This window comes from Amia ocellicauda, chromosome 12 (genome assembly GCF_036373705.1).
Source record: "Amia ocellicauda isolate fAmiCal2 chromosome 12, fAmiCal2.hap1, whole genome shotgun sequence".
NCBI lineage: Eukaryota > Metazoa > Chordata > Actinopteri > Amiiformes > Amiidae > Amia > Amia ocellicauda.
This window is the reverse complement of record NC_089861.1, coordinates 4,080,478-4,095,474: the sequence shown is the minus strand read 5'-3', so window position 1 is coordinate 4,095,474 and position 14,997 is coordinate 4,080,478. Positions and strand designations below refer to the sequence as shown.

General features: G+C 41.0%; 1 protein-coding gene and 2 non-coding genes across 3 annotated transcripts; 2 read left to right on the top strand and 1 right to left on the bottom strand.

Annotated features, from left to right (window-relative positions):
- Positions 1-1,025: 1,025 nt before the first annotated feature.
- tnip2 (TNFAIP3 interacting protein 2) lies at positions 1,026-7,294 on the bottom strand. The gene is made up of 6 exons (XM_066718117.1): positions 6,477-7,294; positions 4,427-4,729; positions 3,881-3,970; positions 3,297-3,557; positions 2,844-2,960; positions 1,026-2,416 (listed from the first exon to the last, which is right to left on the bottom strand). Exons 1-6 carry the CDS (start codon positions 6,783-6,785, stop codon positions 2,141-2,143), a joined length of 1,356 nt encoding a protein of 451 aa, XP_066574214.1. The 5' UTR covers positions 6,786-7,294; the 3' UTR covers positions 1,026-2,140.
- Positions 7,295-11,443: 4,149 nt separating this feature from the next.
- trnal-caa (transfer RNA leucine (anticodon CAA)) lies at positions 11,444-11,556 on the top strand. The gene is made up of 2 exons: positions 11,444-11,481; positions 11,511-11,556. It is a non-coding gene; the product is annotated as a tRNA-Leu (tRNA).
- Positions 11,557-14,633: 3,077 nt separating this feature from the next.
- Positions 14,634-14,744, top strand: trnal-caa (transfer RNA leucine (anticodon CAA)). The gene is made up of 2 exons: positions 14,634-14,671; positions 14,699-14,744. It is a non-coding gene; the product is annotated as a tRNA-Leu (tRNA).
- The last annotated feature ends 253 nt before the right edge of the window (positions 14,745-14,997 follow it).

The window sequence follows — 14,997 nt, the reverse complement described above, 5'->3', positions numbered from 1 at the left end:
GAGGATTCGGCAGCTTTGGTGTTCTGTAGACACAGCGTCTTCCAAGTTGAAGCCGCAAAACTATAACCAGTTGTCCGGTTAGTTTTTTATCTCATTATCTGACTTTTGACTTTCTAGCGTTGCTTTGCAGGTTCTCTTTATGCCATCACCCGTACGTATGTTTGCACCCTGTTCAATGATTAATCGAAATGAACGTGCTTTAAGTAGTGTGCCTGAAAATGTAAATGGGAAAAAAAGAGATGAACATCTGCAAAAAAAGTTTAGTTTCTTAATAAAATACAAATACCACTATTCAAATTCACATTCAGTCATTAGTATAACACTCCAGTACTAATACAGTTGTTATTGGCCTGTGTGATACAAACCAACTTTCCAATCTAGGGGCCTGCCACTGATGTCATAACTCGGCCTGAGACTGAATCATCTTCCAGCAATACAGGTCTATTGCTTCAGTACTGTACGAGACACTCTGTTATTTCCCTACAAACAAAACCTCACGTGTAATCCCTCTGCTCAAACCATGAGGAAACAAGCCCTAAGCTGCCATAACCACAAGGATAGCATTGTGGTGTACTGGGGATGTTTTTGCTCTTCTGTGGATCACCACATGTCTGGACAATGAACGCAAACTGAGCTACTCCTTATAGCCCACTTATCTTCAGTCAGTGTTTTAAAGCAGCAAGGTTATTATCAGATAAGAATTTGTACTTCGTTGCAGCAGCCATAACACAATGCAGTAAAGGATGGGAATTTCCATTAGTTGCACAACCACTTCTGCTAGGGTGTGAAATCGCAGCTTACAAGCACAGTGTCTGTGTTCATACGTTTTTCTTTCTTTAAACAGAAAACGCCTTAACCACATTAAGCACGTCTTTGAACCTGTCACAAGCCCTCCCAATGTTAAAGCCACAGCTACCTTTCTGGATAACAAAAGGGTGAAATGATAGAAGCCTGTATTATAGCAAGCATCCCTGTTTATGTGGCTGCATCAACTATCTTTGCCATCAATGAGCAAATTCCACTGCTTACAATGTTGCAACATTTTATTATAAAAATATTATTTTAAATACAATATCATGCATACATGTGGTACATTGTAAATGTAAATCAATAATTAGTTTGAGGTAAAAAAATATAAATTAAAAAGTTTAGTGCAAAAAAGGATCCAATCCATAGATCTACCAATGGTCTCAATAATACTGTTAGATTTGTTGTTCAGTATGTTTGAAATCTTTAAATTTTGCAGCTCACTTCTTTCCTATTGGTAAGTTGAATTTACAATGGAAATCACATATGCATAGACAGTTAAAAGCCAGATGCTGGCTGGTCTATTTTCTTTGTAAGAAATGAGTGAGTCAGTAACCTTACAAAAGCAAAACGCAAACTATGAAAAATGTCTGCTTTTGACAAACGCTCTCTTTGCAGAAAAGAAAATCTCCCGGAAAAATGTGTTACTATCTTACAATATTAACACAAACAGCACCAGCATTTAGAAAGGTTAAACCTAAACGAACAAGACAAAACAGCTTCTGTATACATAAAAGAAAAAATAAATAATATTGTATAATTAAACATACACTGTACAAACAAAAAGTGCAAAATAGTTTAAAAGACTTGGGTGGATAGAATGTATTTATAGAAATGAGCCAACCTGTACCAACACTAGAGTTGAATATGAGGTATATCTTGTTACAGATTGATTTTTTGAATAATTAATTAAATATCTGTCCAAGGACAGTGTCAGTTTTTTTACAATATAAAAAAAAAAAAACCCTCAGTTTTAACATTTGGGGTAAGAGAAGAATAACATACCCTTAACATAACAGACACATGTCCAACCCAACAAGAATGGCTCAAGGATAGAAAGACGTTCACGTAGAGAATGAGGTGGAAGTCCACCTGTTTGCATGAACAGACTTGCCTCCACCTTTAAGGAACAGACAAGAGACCGTGAAGAATAGAGCTGGCAGACCGGTCACAGTCCGTAGCGGAAAACGACCACCTGTCAGAGTGTCAATACTGTCTTTCCCTGGCCGCAGCAGTGTCACGGACGTCTCCCGCTGCACCAACAGCCAGTTCATGTAGTGCTTTACTCCTCTGGTTCCTTGGCCCTTCGCTGTGACAGCCGCCCTTCTTCCTGTCACAACTCGGCGCAGTCCGTACAATGCTTCAGGAACTCTGCGGTCTGGTCGTCGTTGTACGTGGTGAGGCAGCGCGGGCACTGCAGGTCAGTCATGGCTCTGCGCTCAGTCCTGACAGCGAGTGCCAAGTCTTGAGGAGCCTGGCTGTTGGGTCTGCTCGGTCCTGGCGGATCGGGGCTGCTCCGCTGCAGGGGGTCGGCCGCCTCTGTTTCCACGTGCATGACGGTCAGGTTCCCGAGCCGAATTCGGCAAGAGGCGGCTTGATCTCTCGAGTCCTAGCAAGTCAACAAAGAACCGTGTTATTATTATTATTGTTGTTCTTAATGATGCAGTTATTATTGTTTGTTTGTTTGTTGGACTTCTCTCTGTGCAAAAGTTAAAAATGGCATGTTCCGTTTTTCTTAAAATCTGAAATCGTAATCTGCCAGTGACCAATGAGCAGTACTGCATTTGGTTTCCTGTCATTTAACTCAACAATAGACCTGATTTATCAGCCTGGGGTTTAACTAAAATAAGGAACCTCAACAGTCACCTGATCTTAGTAGCATAGATAGGATTTTTGCATTTTCTTTACTTTTGCTATGCAGCGCAATTTGTAGATGTAGTCATCAGTGTTCAAATACATTTTAAAAAGCCAAGCAATAACTGAACCTTTAATAAGTGAATGCATCTGTCAACTAAACAAGTGATTTAGATTCTTACCTGTCTTCTGATCTGCAGCTGCAGGCGGAGGATCTCGTCCTGCAGGTCCTGAATCTTGCTTTGAGCCCTCTCTCGATCGGCTCGCTCAGATTTAAAGTCGTCTGCATAGATCAGCACCTGGAAAGATAAGAAAAGATTGATGTGATTGGAAAACACTAACAAGTTGGGTGACTGTAATCATCCATGCATCCATCCATCCATCCATCCATCCAAGCGTTTTCAGTTACTGCTTAATCCAGTACAGGGTTGTGGTGAGCTGGAACCTAACCAGACCGACCGAAGCAAAAACCCACGAGGCCTCGGACAGATCACAACCTCCACACAGGCAGACACACAAAGTCTGGAACCAAACTTGGACCCCAGAAGCTGCAAGGCTTCCTAACCACTGTGCTGCCCTACTATAATAAGAGGGCTCCCACTTTCCATTGCCAAAGCTCTTGACTTCATAAATACCTGCTGCTCAAGCATCTGAATCCGCTCGCTGTCCCTCTTCCTGCTCTCTTCCAGCTGCTTGCTCACACTGCTGCAGTCCTTCATCTTTTCCTCCAGGAGGCGGTTGAGTCTCCGAATCTCCTGCTGCATCAGGCTGCTGTTGGTGGGCACTGGCACTAATCCAGCCTGGGGATTTGACTGCTTCAGCTTCTGGAACAGGCCCTTCACGTACTCTTCCCGACTAGAATCGTACTTCTGCCATTTAGCATTTAGGCTCTCCACCTGTAGCAGAACAAGGATCATGGTTCACTACCTGTCCTTTACAAAGCAGAGGTTGTGCGATCTGTATACAAAATGCACCAAATCTTCCTCAAATCTAGAATATCAATGCATGATGTTGTTTTCACATTTTTTTTCAACCACACAAAACAGATGTTCAGTTATACAAAAGCTATACTATGTTAATTACAGTACTCCTTTGTTTTCAGACAGTTTCATTATAGAACTTATTTGTTTTTCTTTCATGGGGTTGGCTTGCTTTAGCATTTGCGTGTGTGAAGTCCCAAATCCCAGTAGCAAAGAGAAAGATGCAAAAATAGACTTACATAGGCCACTTTGTGTTTCAGGGATTTGTTTTCTTCTTGTAGCTCGCAAATTACTGCTTCAAGCTGAGCCATCCTGGAGGCGTCCCCACACTGCAGAGGCAGGAAACAGCAAGGTAAGACTCTCTGCAATTCACTTCCACTATCACTGCTGATTAATTCCATAGTAAGTACAGATCCTGAATGACAAAATGGCTTTCTACATCTCACAACTGCTCTTACAACATCATTTGAATGCTCTTCATCGAACAATGTTGCTTTACACCTTTGGGAGGTGGAATGAAGCCAATGGTGTTCACTACTGATCAAAAATATAACAGATGTCATTTTGAAAGAAAAAAGTGCTACAGGCTTCGAAGGCAACCTTGGAATTAATCAAAAAGACTGGATCACGGGGTTACTATGGCTAACAAAACGAACAGGACAGCTCAAAGAGACGCCTCTCAGTTGTAAACTCTCTTATATTCTAAGAAACGCAAAAACACAGCGGCTTACAGTGTAAGAGAAAGAGGGGTCGGGAGTTGAAGGGGTTACTCCCTGGAGTTTTACCTCTTTGGGGGGTTCAGAGCGAAGATGGGCCTCTTCAGAGTCTCCAAACTGTTGCCTCTGCTCCAGCTTGTGCATGAGCTGCTGACACACCCCCACCGTGGTGCCCAGCTGGGTGCGCAGCTGGTCCGCCTCCTCAGCCAGGGAGTGACACAGGACCACCCGGGTGGCCTGAACCCGGTCCCTCTCATCCACAGTGCGCCGCAGCTGCATGATCTCCAGGTCTTTCTCGTGCTGTGGCCGGCTCATCATCCTCTGGATCTCCTGCTCCTTTTCCCTCAGCTGTTGCTGCAGCGTCTGCATCTCCTGAAACACGGGGTGGAGAGTGGTTAAGACAGTCGGGACCATCGCCTGCCCAGCGTCAGAGTAAATACACACGTTCCGTTTCAAGTCTTGCTCTGTTTAGAAAGACGAAGGATGATAACACACAAACCACTTCTACATTAGAGAAATGTCTTTTGGTTATAATTATGGTGCCACTGTGTCGGTACCAAAGCATGCCTCCCCAGATGACCAATATAATTTCAATACAATGGAGATCCTGTCTGGTGCTCTTGGCTGAAATTATGTTTTTTCAAGTTACTTCTGAATTCAGCAACACCTGCCTACAAGAACCAAGCAACATGGCACCCCACACTACATCTGTGAATGGATGAGTTTTGTACAGAACAGCCCTATTTTGACAGCCTTCCTTGCAGGAAAGGCTGGGCATGACACAGGCATACACCTTATTCCCTTGCATTAGCTAGAGAATGGAAAGCAAGACCTACAGTCAAGTGAACTGATAAGTGCATCCTAGGCCTTTAGTAGAGACATTTCCTCTTACCTTTCAATATAAGGAAGAATATAAAACTTGCGGACAGGTCTTGGCACATGTGAATACCCCGTGCAAAACAGGCTGTGCCTGCCCAATACAAGGGAATTCTAGGGTGAATGCTAAGATGATAACAACAAAATCTATGATGCTGAATGAACCAGCTCTGCAAACCAGACACAGTGGCACCATGTCTACACGTGTTTTGTTTGGATGAACTCCCATAACTTAACAAATCAGATCAGTTTAATACCATTATATAGCAAGAGATCAAAACACACCCTATGCACTATGTTCACCTTTTAAGGAGTGTAATGCATTCATCTACTTCCCATTTCCTTTTGAAAAACATATTCTGTGTAAGGGCTCTGCTGCAATTCTGAAGTGAAGCATAAATAGGCTACATACAGCCTATATTGTGTAACAGCGAAGCCTACATTTGTAATATCCAAGCCACCTTGGGATGACAGACAGATCAATGCTCATTTATTTTCTTGAAATATACGACTATATGTATAGTTTTTATAATGGCATTATTACCACCGCAAATGCTGTTCAAAACACGCCGACGGTAATTAATTAATCAATCAATCAACCAACCAATCAATTCAAGAACTTTCTGTCGAGCTGTGTTTTACACATGCCTTTGTTAACGGCTGTAAATGTCGCTGATTGCAATAAGTCAAACAGACTGTAGTCTACTTAAATGCAGTACTCCAGTAATATAATGTATTAAATTGCTATTTAAATTAAACACGTAGGCTTGGTGAAACTTGGTCTTAATCTGAAAAAATCCCCCCCTTTCCCCTTACGTCACCGGGGAATTATATATATATATAAAACTTTTGTTCCGAATACCATTTAAAACTATTTCTGACATTAACAATCCTAAAATAATAGTAATACATTTGGCATTTCTGATCGCGGCTACATTATTAGTATCACTATTATTATTATTATTATTATTATTATTATTATTAATATCACCTTTCAACGTTGTAGGCTTTCATACTGTCGCTATTTTGACATCAAGTGATCATAGTGCTCCACAGGTTAATGTAGCTTCAAGTCATGATATAAAACAAATTAAATGTAACGTACTACACGTTGCAGTTTATCTCGTGTAACGCAGATCTCCGCAGCTCTGCGCGGCTCCACCAATGGGAGCGCTGGGATTGTGCAGATCTGCGCAGAACCGCGGGTATCTGCGCTAAAAGAAAGCGACCATTTTCCACTCACAAGTCTCGATGCATCCAGCTGCTGGACGGCGACCCTTTGCGCCTCTTTGTGCTGCTGTTTGAGTTTGCGGATCTCCTGGCACAAGTTTTCAAACAGGGATTTGGAGGGGCCAAACACCACGGGCTCCTCGGCGCCCGCAGACACGGCCGTGCTTTCGTATCTGCCCAGCCGCGCCGCCAGGTCCGCGATGGTGTTGTCCCTGTGGTAGAGCTGCTGCTTGAGCTGGGCCACCTCCTGGCAGGTTTCGTGGTAGAAGGTGTTCACGGCGGTGTAGCTCTGTATTTTGCCCTTCAGCCTGGGGTCGTCCATCTCAGCGCTGCGTTTAAACGAGTTGGTTAACAATATCCAGAAAGCGGCCCCTGCGGTGTTTCAGACGATCCCTGCGCCTATTCGCCCCGCATCCCAGTTGCAGCAATAATACAACTTGAGCTAGACTTGCTTTATTATTTTTTTTTACACTAACGCAGAAACATCTTCCAGCGAGGTGGTCAACGCTTTAAAAACCAGACACAAGGTTTCGAAATAATATTCCCAGGCTGGGGGGGTTTCCTTGAGGGACTTCCCCGGAGAATAGGCGGACTTTTCTTGTACTTTTCTGTCTTAGCCACTCTGGGAGACTTCAGTGACGGCTCGTTTCCGCATGGGCTCTGATTAAGCCCTTCTGGTAAATGTGTAAGTCAAAGAGATCAAGCGCTGCCTTCATCGTGACTTTTTTGACTCAATGAAACGATTCTCTCTGCTTTCCTGCGTCTCTGTCGCTCGCGTTACAATGTAGCGAGTTTAAGAGCAGACCAGGCTCCGCGCATGCGTGCTGCGTTTCCGGACCTGGACAAATGCGCTTTCTGCTCAAGAGTTTGAGCTGCTGTGGTCGCAGGTGTGCTTTCAACGTCGCACTGCTCTTTGTTCGGTTGGCTTAGTTTTCAGTTGTGCAAAGGCCTGGATTTGAGCTTTATTAGCTACACTGCAATGCACAGCTGCTCCGGGTTGCCAATAAATGATGCATTCACACACAAATATGCATTTTTTACAAAATAAAGTTATCAGTAGGGTTAACGCATCTTAAACCATCTAAGGCTGAAGAATTGGTATGGCATGTCATGTGATGGTGTCAGGGTACAGTATGGGATGCCCATTCTCAAGCTACACTAGACAGTCATAGGTTTGATATGTAGTGGTGCATATATGTTTATATCATATTAATTGTGATGGTATAACAGTAATATAGCACAATGCAACAGGCTATATAGAGGGCTTTACACAAACAAGCACATGATTGCAAATGCCAAAGGCTCTGTCATCCCATGGTTCCTGGAAGCTTATCTAAGATTACTGTATTATTTATTTTATCTTATCTCACAATGTCAGCGGTCAAATTTCCATTACCCGGGCTGAGAATAATTTAATTTCAGTGTGGTGAACTGTATTAACCATCCGTCACACACACAGATAGTCTAGCTATAGATGTTCTCCAAATATTTTAATTATTTATTGATATTATTATTTGTTTTTTGTATTATTTATTTAATTCTTAGAAGCTGCCCACACCAGGGTCACAAACTGTTATAACAAAGTATACAGATTTATTGAAACAAAGTTAAGAGCAAGAGCATACAATACACAACCTCAAATGCTATTCAAGTATTTATTATTTTTTTATATATAAAAAAATAAGAATACATGCAACCTGACCATCACAATAAACCATATTACGCATTGCAAGTGGAGAATACAATTGCAAGGCATTCCTGCCTATGCTTATATAGTCTATTGTGACCTGAAGTCTTTGTTATTGTGTTGCATTCAATTATAATAATAACCACAAGAGAACTGAGATGAATGCTTTTCTGCAGCCCTAGACTAATAGAAGCAACTTATCGTGTGGGGGAGTTAAGTGAGGAGAAGGAAATTGCAAAAAGCTACAAAAACAACCAACTTTCCTGGAAAGCATTAAGTGAAGAAAGTTCATTTAATATGTGTTTAATTATTTACTCCTTTTCTCTAATGTCTCCTTTGTTAACTAAATGTTTACATTAATACAAATGTGAATAATTTTAAATGATAATTGACAATATTTCAATATGTAAAATATAGTTTTGATGTTTAATTTGTGAATATATTTCTATTTATTATTCCAAATTGTAAACCAATGTAATAATAATGATAATGATGATAATAATAATGCTTACAACTGTTCAAATAGTTATGACTAAATAAGAAAAAAGAATAGGTTTGTGTTTTCTTAAAAGTAAAAATAAACGCCATAAACTAAAACATTGGCCACCCCTGTGAATCCCCTGCTCACACAGGAAGACGGTGAATTGTTCAAAGGGTCAGAAAACGCCCTGGACCTGCAGACAGAATCTGGCACAATCTTTCATTTGAGCACTACAGAGAGCAGTTTAATGACACCTGATCGATCCATTAATTGTTGGTTCACACACTAGACAAGCTAATTGCTCATAGTGCACCTGAAGCAAAACAGACAGTTTCAAATTAAAGGGCTTACTAACCAGAACCAAATTGTATTTTTGATCACAGTATATTCCCTGCCTGGCTCTGCTCCTTTGAAATGTCTCTCTGCTCTTTAATTAACAACCTTCTCCCATTTTCTTTGATATATTTTATGATTTAGTGTCTGTCTTAATTTGTCTGCGGTCTGTCTGTCATTTCTATATCTACACTCTGCACTCAATCTACAAATATTTCGAGCCGGAATTCTAACAAGGCAACCCAGATGTGTGTCTGTGTGTATAAATATATCTAATTCTTAAATCATTTACTCAGACCAGCGTGTTTTTGGAAGCATTCTGAGTAAAATGATATGCTGTAAGTATGTGCCAGTAAGTCCATCCAATAAACATACCTACTGCTATTACTGTATATTACATTGTTTCACAAGCTTTGGAAAATCAGGCCCTAAACATGTGTCACAAAGAACACTTCATTTCCACAGTGTAAGTATATTACAGTACTTGTCACAAGTGGCAGATTTAAAACAAAATGTTGAGAAATAGGGGACCGAAAATACTAAAATTACTGTTATTAACACAAAAAGAAAATATGTATGTGTTTGTATTATTACCTTTGTTTAAGTGATGCTTACAGAAAAACTGTCTTTATAAACTTTATAATGTGGAGGGAGCCAAACGTCGGCCTCGAAACCTTAATGACTCGGAGAGGATCTGCAAAGAGGAGTGGGACAAAATCCCTCCTGAGATGTGTGCAAACCTGGTGGCCAACTACAAGAAACGTCTGACCTCTGTGATTGCCAACAAGGGTTTTGCCACCAAGTACTAAGTCGAAGGGGTCAAATACTTATTTCCCTCATTAACATGCAAATCAATTTATAACTTTTTTGAAATGCGTTTTTCTGGATTTTTTTTGCTGTTATTCTGTCTCTCACTGTTAAAATACACCTACCATTAAAATTATAGACTGATCATTTCTTTGTCAGTGGGCAAACGTACAAAATCAGCAGGGGATCAAATACTTTTTTCCCTCACTGTATATATATATATATATATATATATATATATATATATAAGCTTCAGGAAAGAATGAAAATCACAGTATCAGCTGAACGACTCCTCCCACAGCCACTCTTTCACAACAGTTGTCAGTAATCACTGAGGAAGTTCACTGCTGGCCATTGAAGGTTGTATCTCCAAAACATCTGCAACGATAGACACTTTTCGAGATTACTCTTATTGAGAAAAAGGAAACGTGTTGAGGTCAGAAAGGTTACATCCACATGTTGTTTGTTTTAAATTGAACACTGATAGATTTAGGCACACATATAGCACTTGACCTTTGATACAAAATCATAAGCAGGAAACCATTAGTGAGAAAAGAATTTCACATTGTCTAACTGTGAGATAAGTGAGATATGTGTTGGTCCCTATAGTGTATAGTTCAAAGGACAGTCTTACAGAGACAGTGCGATGTACATGGTGGGATAACAGACAGCAATAACTAACTTAGTTACGAATTCATATCAATTGAAACAAGTGCACATATCTTGGGATCTTCATCCGAAATATAATAAATATACTGTATATACATTGCATGGATTCCGAGAGATGAAAAAGACCTAGAGGATGATCCTATTATCATAGCAACACCAGCACGATTAAATTAAACCATAACACCCTACACTCTATACTTATGGATTGATTGGAATCAATAAAGGCCTTAATTCAGCCCAAATGTTTCTGAGGGTCTCCTTTTAACAGCCATACAGTCAACTGATAATAAGAATGAGCCAATATCAATTGATAGCAGGTGACTGTATGACTATTTAAAGGAAAGGCTGAGAAACAGCTTTGACAGTTTTCAACAATTTTGATTGAGTAAACTCTGACTCGGTGTGGCGAAAGTAACTAGAGGGATGGACAAGGTGAAATACAGCTTTGTTCAAAAGTTGTAAAACACCTGATTAGCAAATCTATCTGAAGAGGACAGACTTGTCGGGCCAATGTGGGGAGTCATGGCTAACCGAGTGGTCAGGAGAGCATGAAGATGCTAACAGTCACCGGGAATGCACAAGCTGCCCTCGTTTTCTGACTTGGGATAGGTACGCCTGCAGGACTCTCTAGTGAAGCAAAATTATTGGGGAGCGGTGGTTAGGGCTCTGGACTCCAGGGCAGAGGGGCATGGGTCAATCCCAGTTTGAATCCCAGTAGATTCAGCCCTGTTGTGTTTTTACTGCTCCACAAAGGGAAAACAAATACATGTGCGCCACTGCTATCAGGACAAGTGCGCGTTGATGAGTGTGCAGCGCCATCACCCGGCAGGGAACAGAACTGATTGCTCGGGAATTAAGAGGGAACTGGTCGCAACAAGCACGTTGACAGTCATGCACAAGTTGCTAGTCCACTGTCGACACTAGGCTACATATAAATATGAAATGTAACACACCAGTCTGTGTTGTCTGTAAAAGATATGTCACAAAACATACGTACCGTGTTGTCAGGATGGCCGAGCGGTCTAAGGCGCCAGACTCAAGGACGTGTGTCTTTCCATGCAAGTTGGGGTTTCTGGTCTCCAGATGGAGGCGTGGGTTCAAATCCCACTTCTGACAAGTGTTTTTTTTTTTTTTTTTTTTAATGAAAACTTTCAACCTGTATATTCATATTAATATTATAATGAGCTACTATTGTTGTTCAAATGAATAATGTATTTTCCGTATATAGAAAACAGGATTTAATTTTATTATAGTTAGGCAATACAAAACCTTACAGTAAAAATTGGAAAATCGGTAAAAAAAATAAGAAATAGTTCGATTGCTTTGCATTTGAAAATAAATAATGAGTGAAAAAAGGATAAAATATATTGAAAATAAGCCGCGACCAATACGGAGCTCGAACCCGCGACCTTGGCGTTACGAGTATCTGACTCTAACCAGCTGAGCTAACCGCTCTGCGCGGGAAAACCGCCACATTGTAGCTGCAGAACAATAGTCTGTTAAGGGGGGTAAGAAGCGAAAATGAAGGGAAAAGAGGGGGGAAGAAAATAAAAGAGAAAAAGAGGAAAAAAGGAGGAAAAGAGAGAGAAAGGAAAGGAAAGAGAGAAATTGAGGACCCCCCTCTGTATTCCCAGTGTTAATAATGTTATGATACTGACACAGTTTCTGGAAATTGCAGAAAATGTGAATTTTGTTTATTTTGTCTGGCAGGAGAGCCGCCTCCTATGGACAATGTGTGACAAAATGAACACCTAAATAAATAAAATACGCAATATATAAGTATATAAATACATACTTTATTTCTTTCGTTATTTTAATTTCGTTATTTATTTATTACCGTTTTTAATGTAGTGTTACACAGCTATTTTAAGTTTATTATACTGTTTACAGCTGAATTGTTGGGGGAATATGGGAGGGCATTGGGTAGGGAGGTTAAAAAAAGTATAGTTTGTATTGTCTGTTTCTGTCAACAATAAAAACGACTGGTTAAAAAAAGCAACTGAAATCTCAAGGCCTTGTATAAATGCAGAAATATGTTTATTAAATAAATAACACACTACAACGATAAACTATATACACATTATATACAATATATACACATATTATATATATATATATATATATATATATATATATATATATATATATATATATACACACACACTACAAAAACTATACACACTATATACAAAAAATATATATACACTACAAAAACTATACACAAACGACTATATACACTAAAACTATGTACAAAAGACTATATACACTACAACAACTATATACAAAACCCTACAAAAAGTACATACATGACTATATGTAAACTACAAAAACTATACACACTATATACAGAATATAGGTACACTACAAAAAGTATATACACCATATACAAAAGATTATAAATGACAAAATCTATATACACACTATAAAGGACTATATATACACTGTATACGTTAGACCAGGGGTTGCCAAACTTCTTCTTCCCAAGGACCTCTTTGCCAACCAGATTCTGGCTGAGGCCCCCCACCAACAAAAAATGCCACAATGTCCTCATTATACAATGTTAATAAAAGGGAAAAATTGAGAACATAGAACTTTATTCAACTCACTACTATATACTCACTCACTAGGTCAACTCACACCTAATGAGATGGATGGGCCTGTACGTTCTTTCATAATTGATCAATTAAAATATGTATTTAAAAAAATAAAAATGAGATGTATTTTTTGGAAGAGATTTTGCCACAGACCCCCTAGCGCCCCCTCGCGGACCCCTGATGGGTCGCGGACCCCAGTTTGGGAACCTCTGCTTCTGCCCTACAGTTTTTTTATTTGCTTAAGCCACTGCTCTTTAGAAAGGGTCTCTGTGGCCGGGCAATATATTGTGCCCTTAAACTGGCTGTGCCCGGTCTCCGCTGTCCTGAACTGCCCACACTTCCGACATGTTTGCTTCCACCTTCCTTTTGTAGGCACGTGGGGCAGTGGGATGATGAGGAGGCGGTGGACCAGGCGTGCCAGAGGGTAGGAGGGCACCTTATACTTGAGGCACAACAAACACAGCGGAGGTGGGGGCAGGGTGGGGGCAGGGCGGGGGGCAAGGGTGACACGTGTGCTGGGAGCACAAGGGAGGACAGAGGCTGCTGGCGGGATGAATGCGGGAGGCTGAGGGAGCAGCTGCCTCAGGCGGTGGTGGTGGTGGTGGTAGTGGAACCACTGCAGAGGTGGCACGCCTCTTCAGTTTGGCCTGCCCTGCGGTGCTCGTGGCAGGTTGTAGGTGTGCTCCACTCCCTGGGGCCGGGGTGGAGCAACAGCAGGGTGGACGTTGGCCTGTGCGAAATGCTCGGCAGCGACAGGGAGAGGGTCAGGCAGGTTGATCCCCTGATGCATGAGAGACAGGTCCTGCTTCTTCACCCGCCCATTGTGCCACTGTGCCACTGGCAGCAGCCAATGAGAGTCGAGCACATGGACAAAAATAAAGTTACATTATTTAGAGAATTTCATTTTGATATTCATAAATACTTATTGAAATAGTTCAAATAACAATAGTTGTTTTGGGGCAGCCCACCACTTTAAATATCAGTTGGGATTTAAAAAATCGTGCAGAGTCTAGCTTTGATCACGACACTTGTCAGGACACTTTGCTAAAACGTTACACAATATAGAAAAGCAATTAATATTTATTTTCTCCACGGTTAATATAATTCACATATTGAACACATCACCTGTAGCAGTCAAACTGAATTCTGTCCCCTGAGTGACGCGGCTACGGAATTTGTCTGTTAATCTCAGGGTCGTGGGTTCGAGCCCCACGTTGGGCGCTTATTTTGTTGCTCTGGGTGGATTTACTCGTCTGCGCTGTGCGCTTTACCTGTGAGCACAATGGAGGATCATCCATGATACACTTTCAAATGAGTGCATACAGATAAGAATGACTACATAAATGAATACATGAATAAATCAATGCATCAAAAATACATGTTCAAGTAAATAATGAAATGAATACATTTTGAAATAAACGAATGAATGGACGAATAAATACATGTTAAAATAAATAGATAAATGTCCATGTATTTATTGATGTATTAACTGATTTATGTCTATATTCATTTAAGTATGTGTATTTATTTGTACATTTGGCATGGACAGTCCTCATGTCTCACTCAGAGAGGCTGGAGTGGACGGCGTCTCCCGGTTCTGTCAGGATGGCCGAGCGGTCCAAGGCGCCAGACTCAAGGACTCGTCCTTCCGAGCGGGCTGGGGTTTCTGGTCTCCAGATGGAGGCGTGGGTTCAAATCCCACTTCTGACAAGCTCTTTTCCTGCTTTTATTCCGGGCTCTCGGCGCTGTGGATGCGGCAATGCTTCGATGGGGAATGAATGGTGTAATAAACGTGTCAGACTCCACGGGCGTTTGTATAAAATGGATCAAACAGACTTGCTAAAGGAGATTTCTGGATATGCAGAAACATCTGGACCTCAGAGTGCAGAGCCCCGTGAGCCTCTGCCCCCTGATAACCATCTCACTTAAGCATGTAGCAAAAGCTGTGCATGTTCACTGCCCA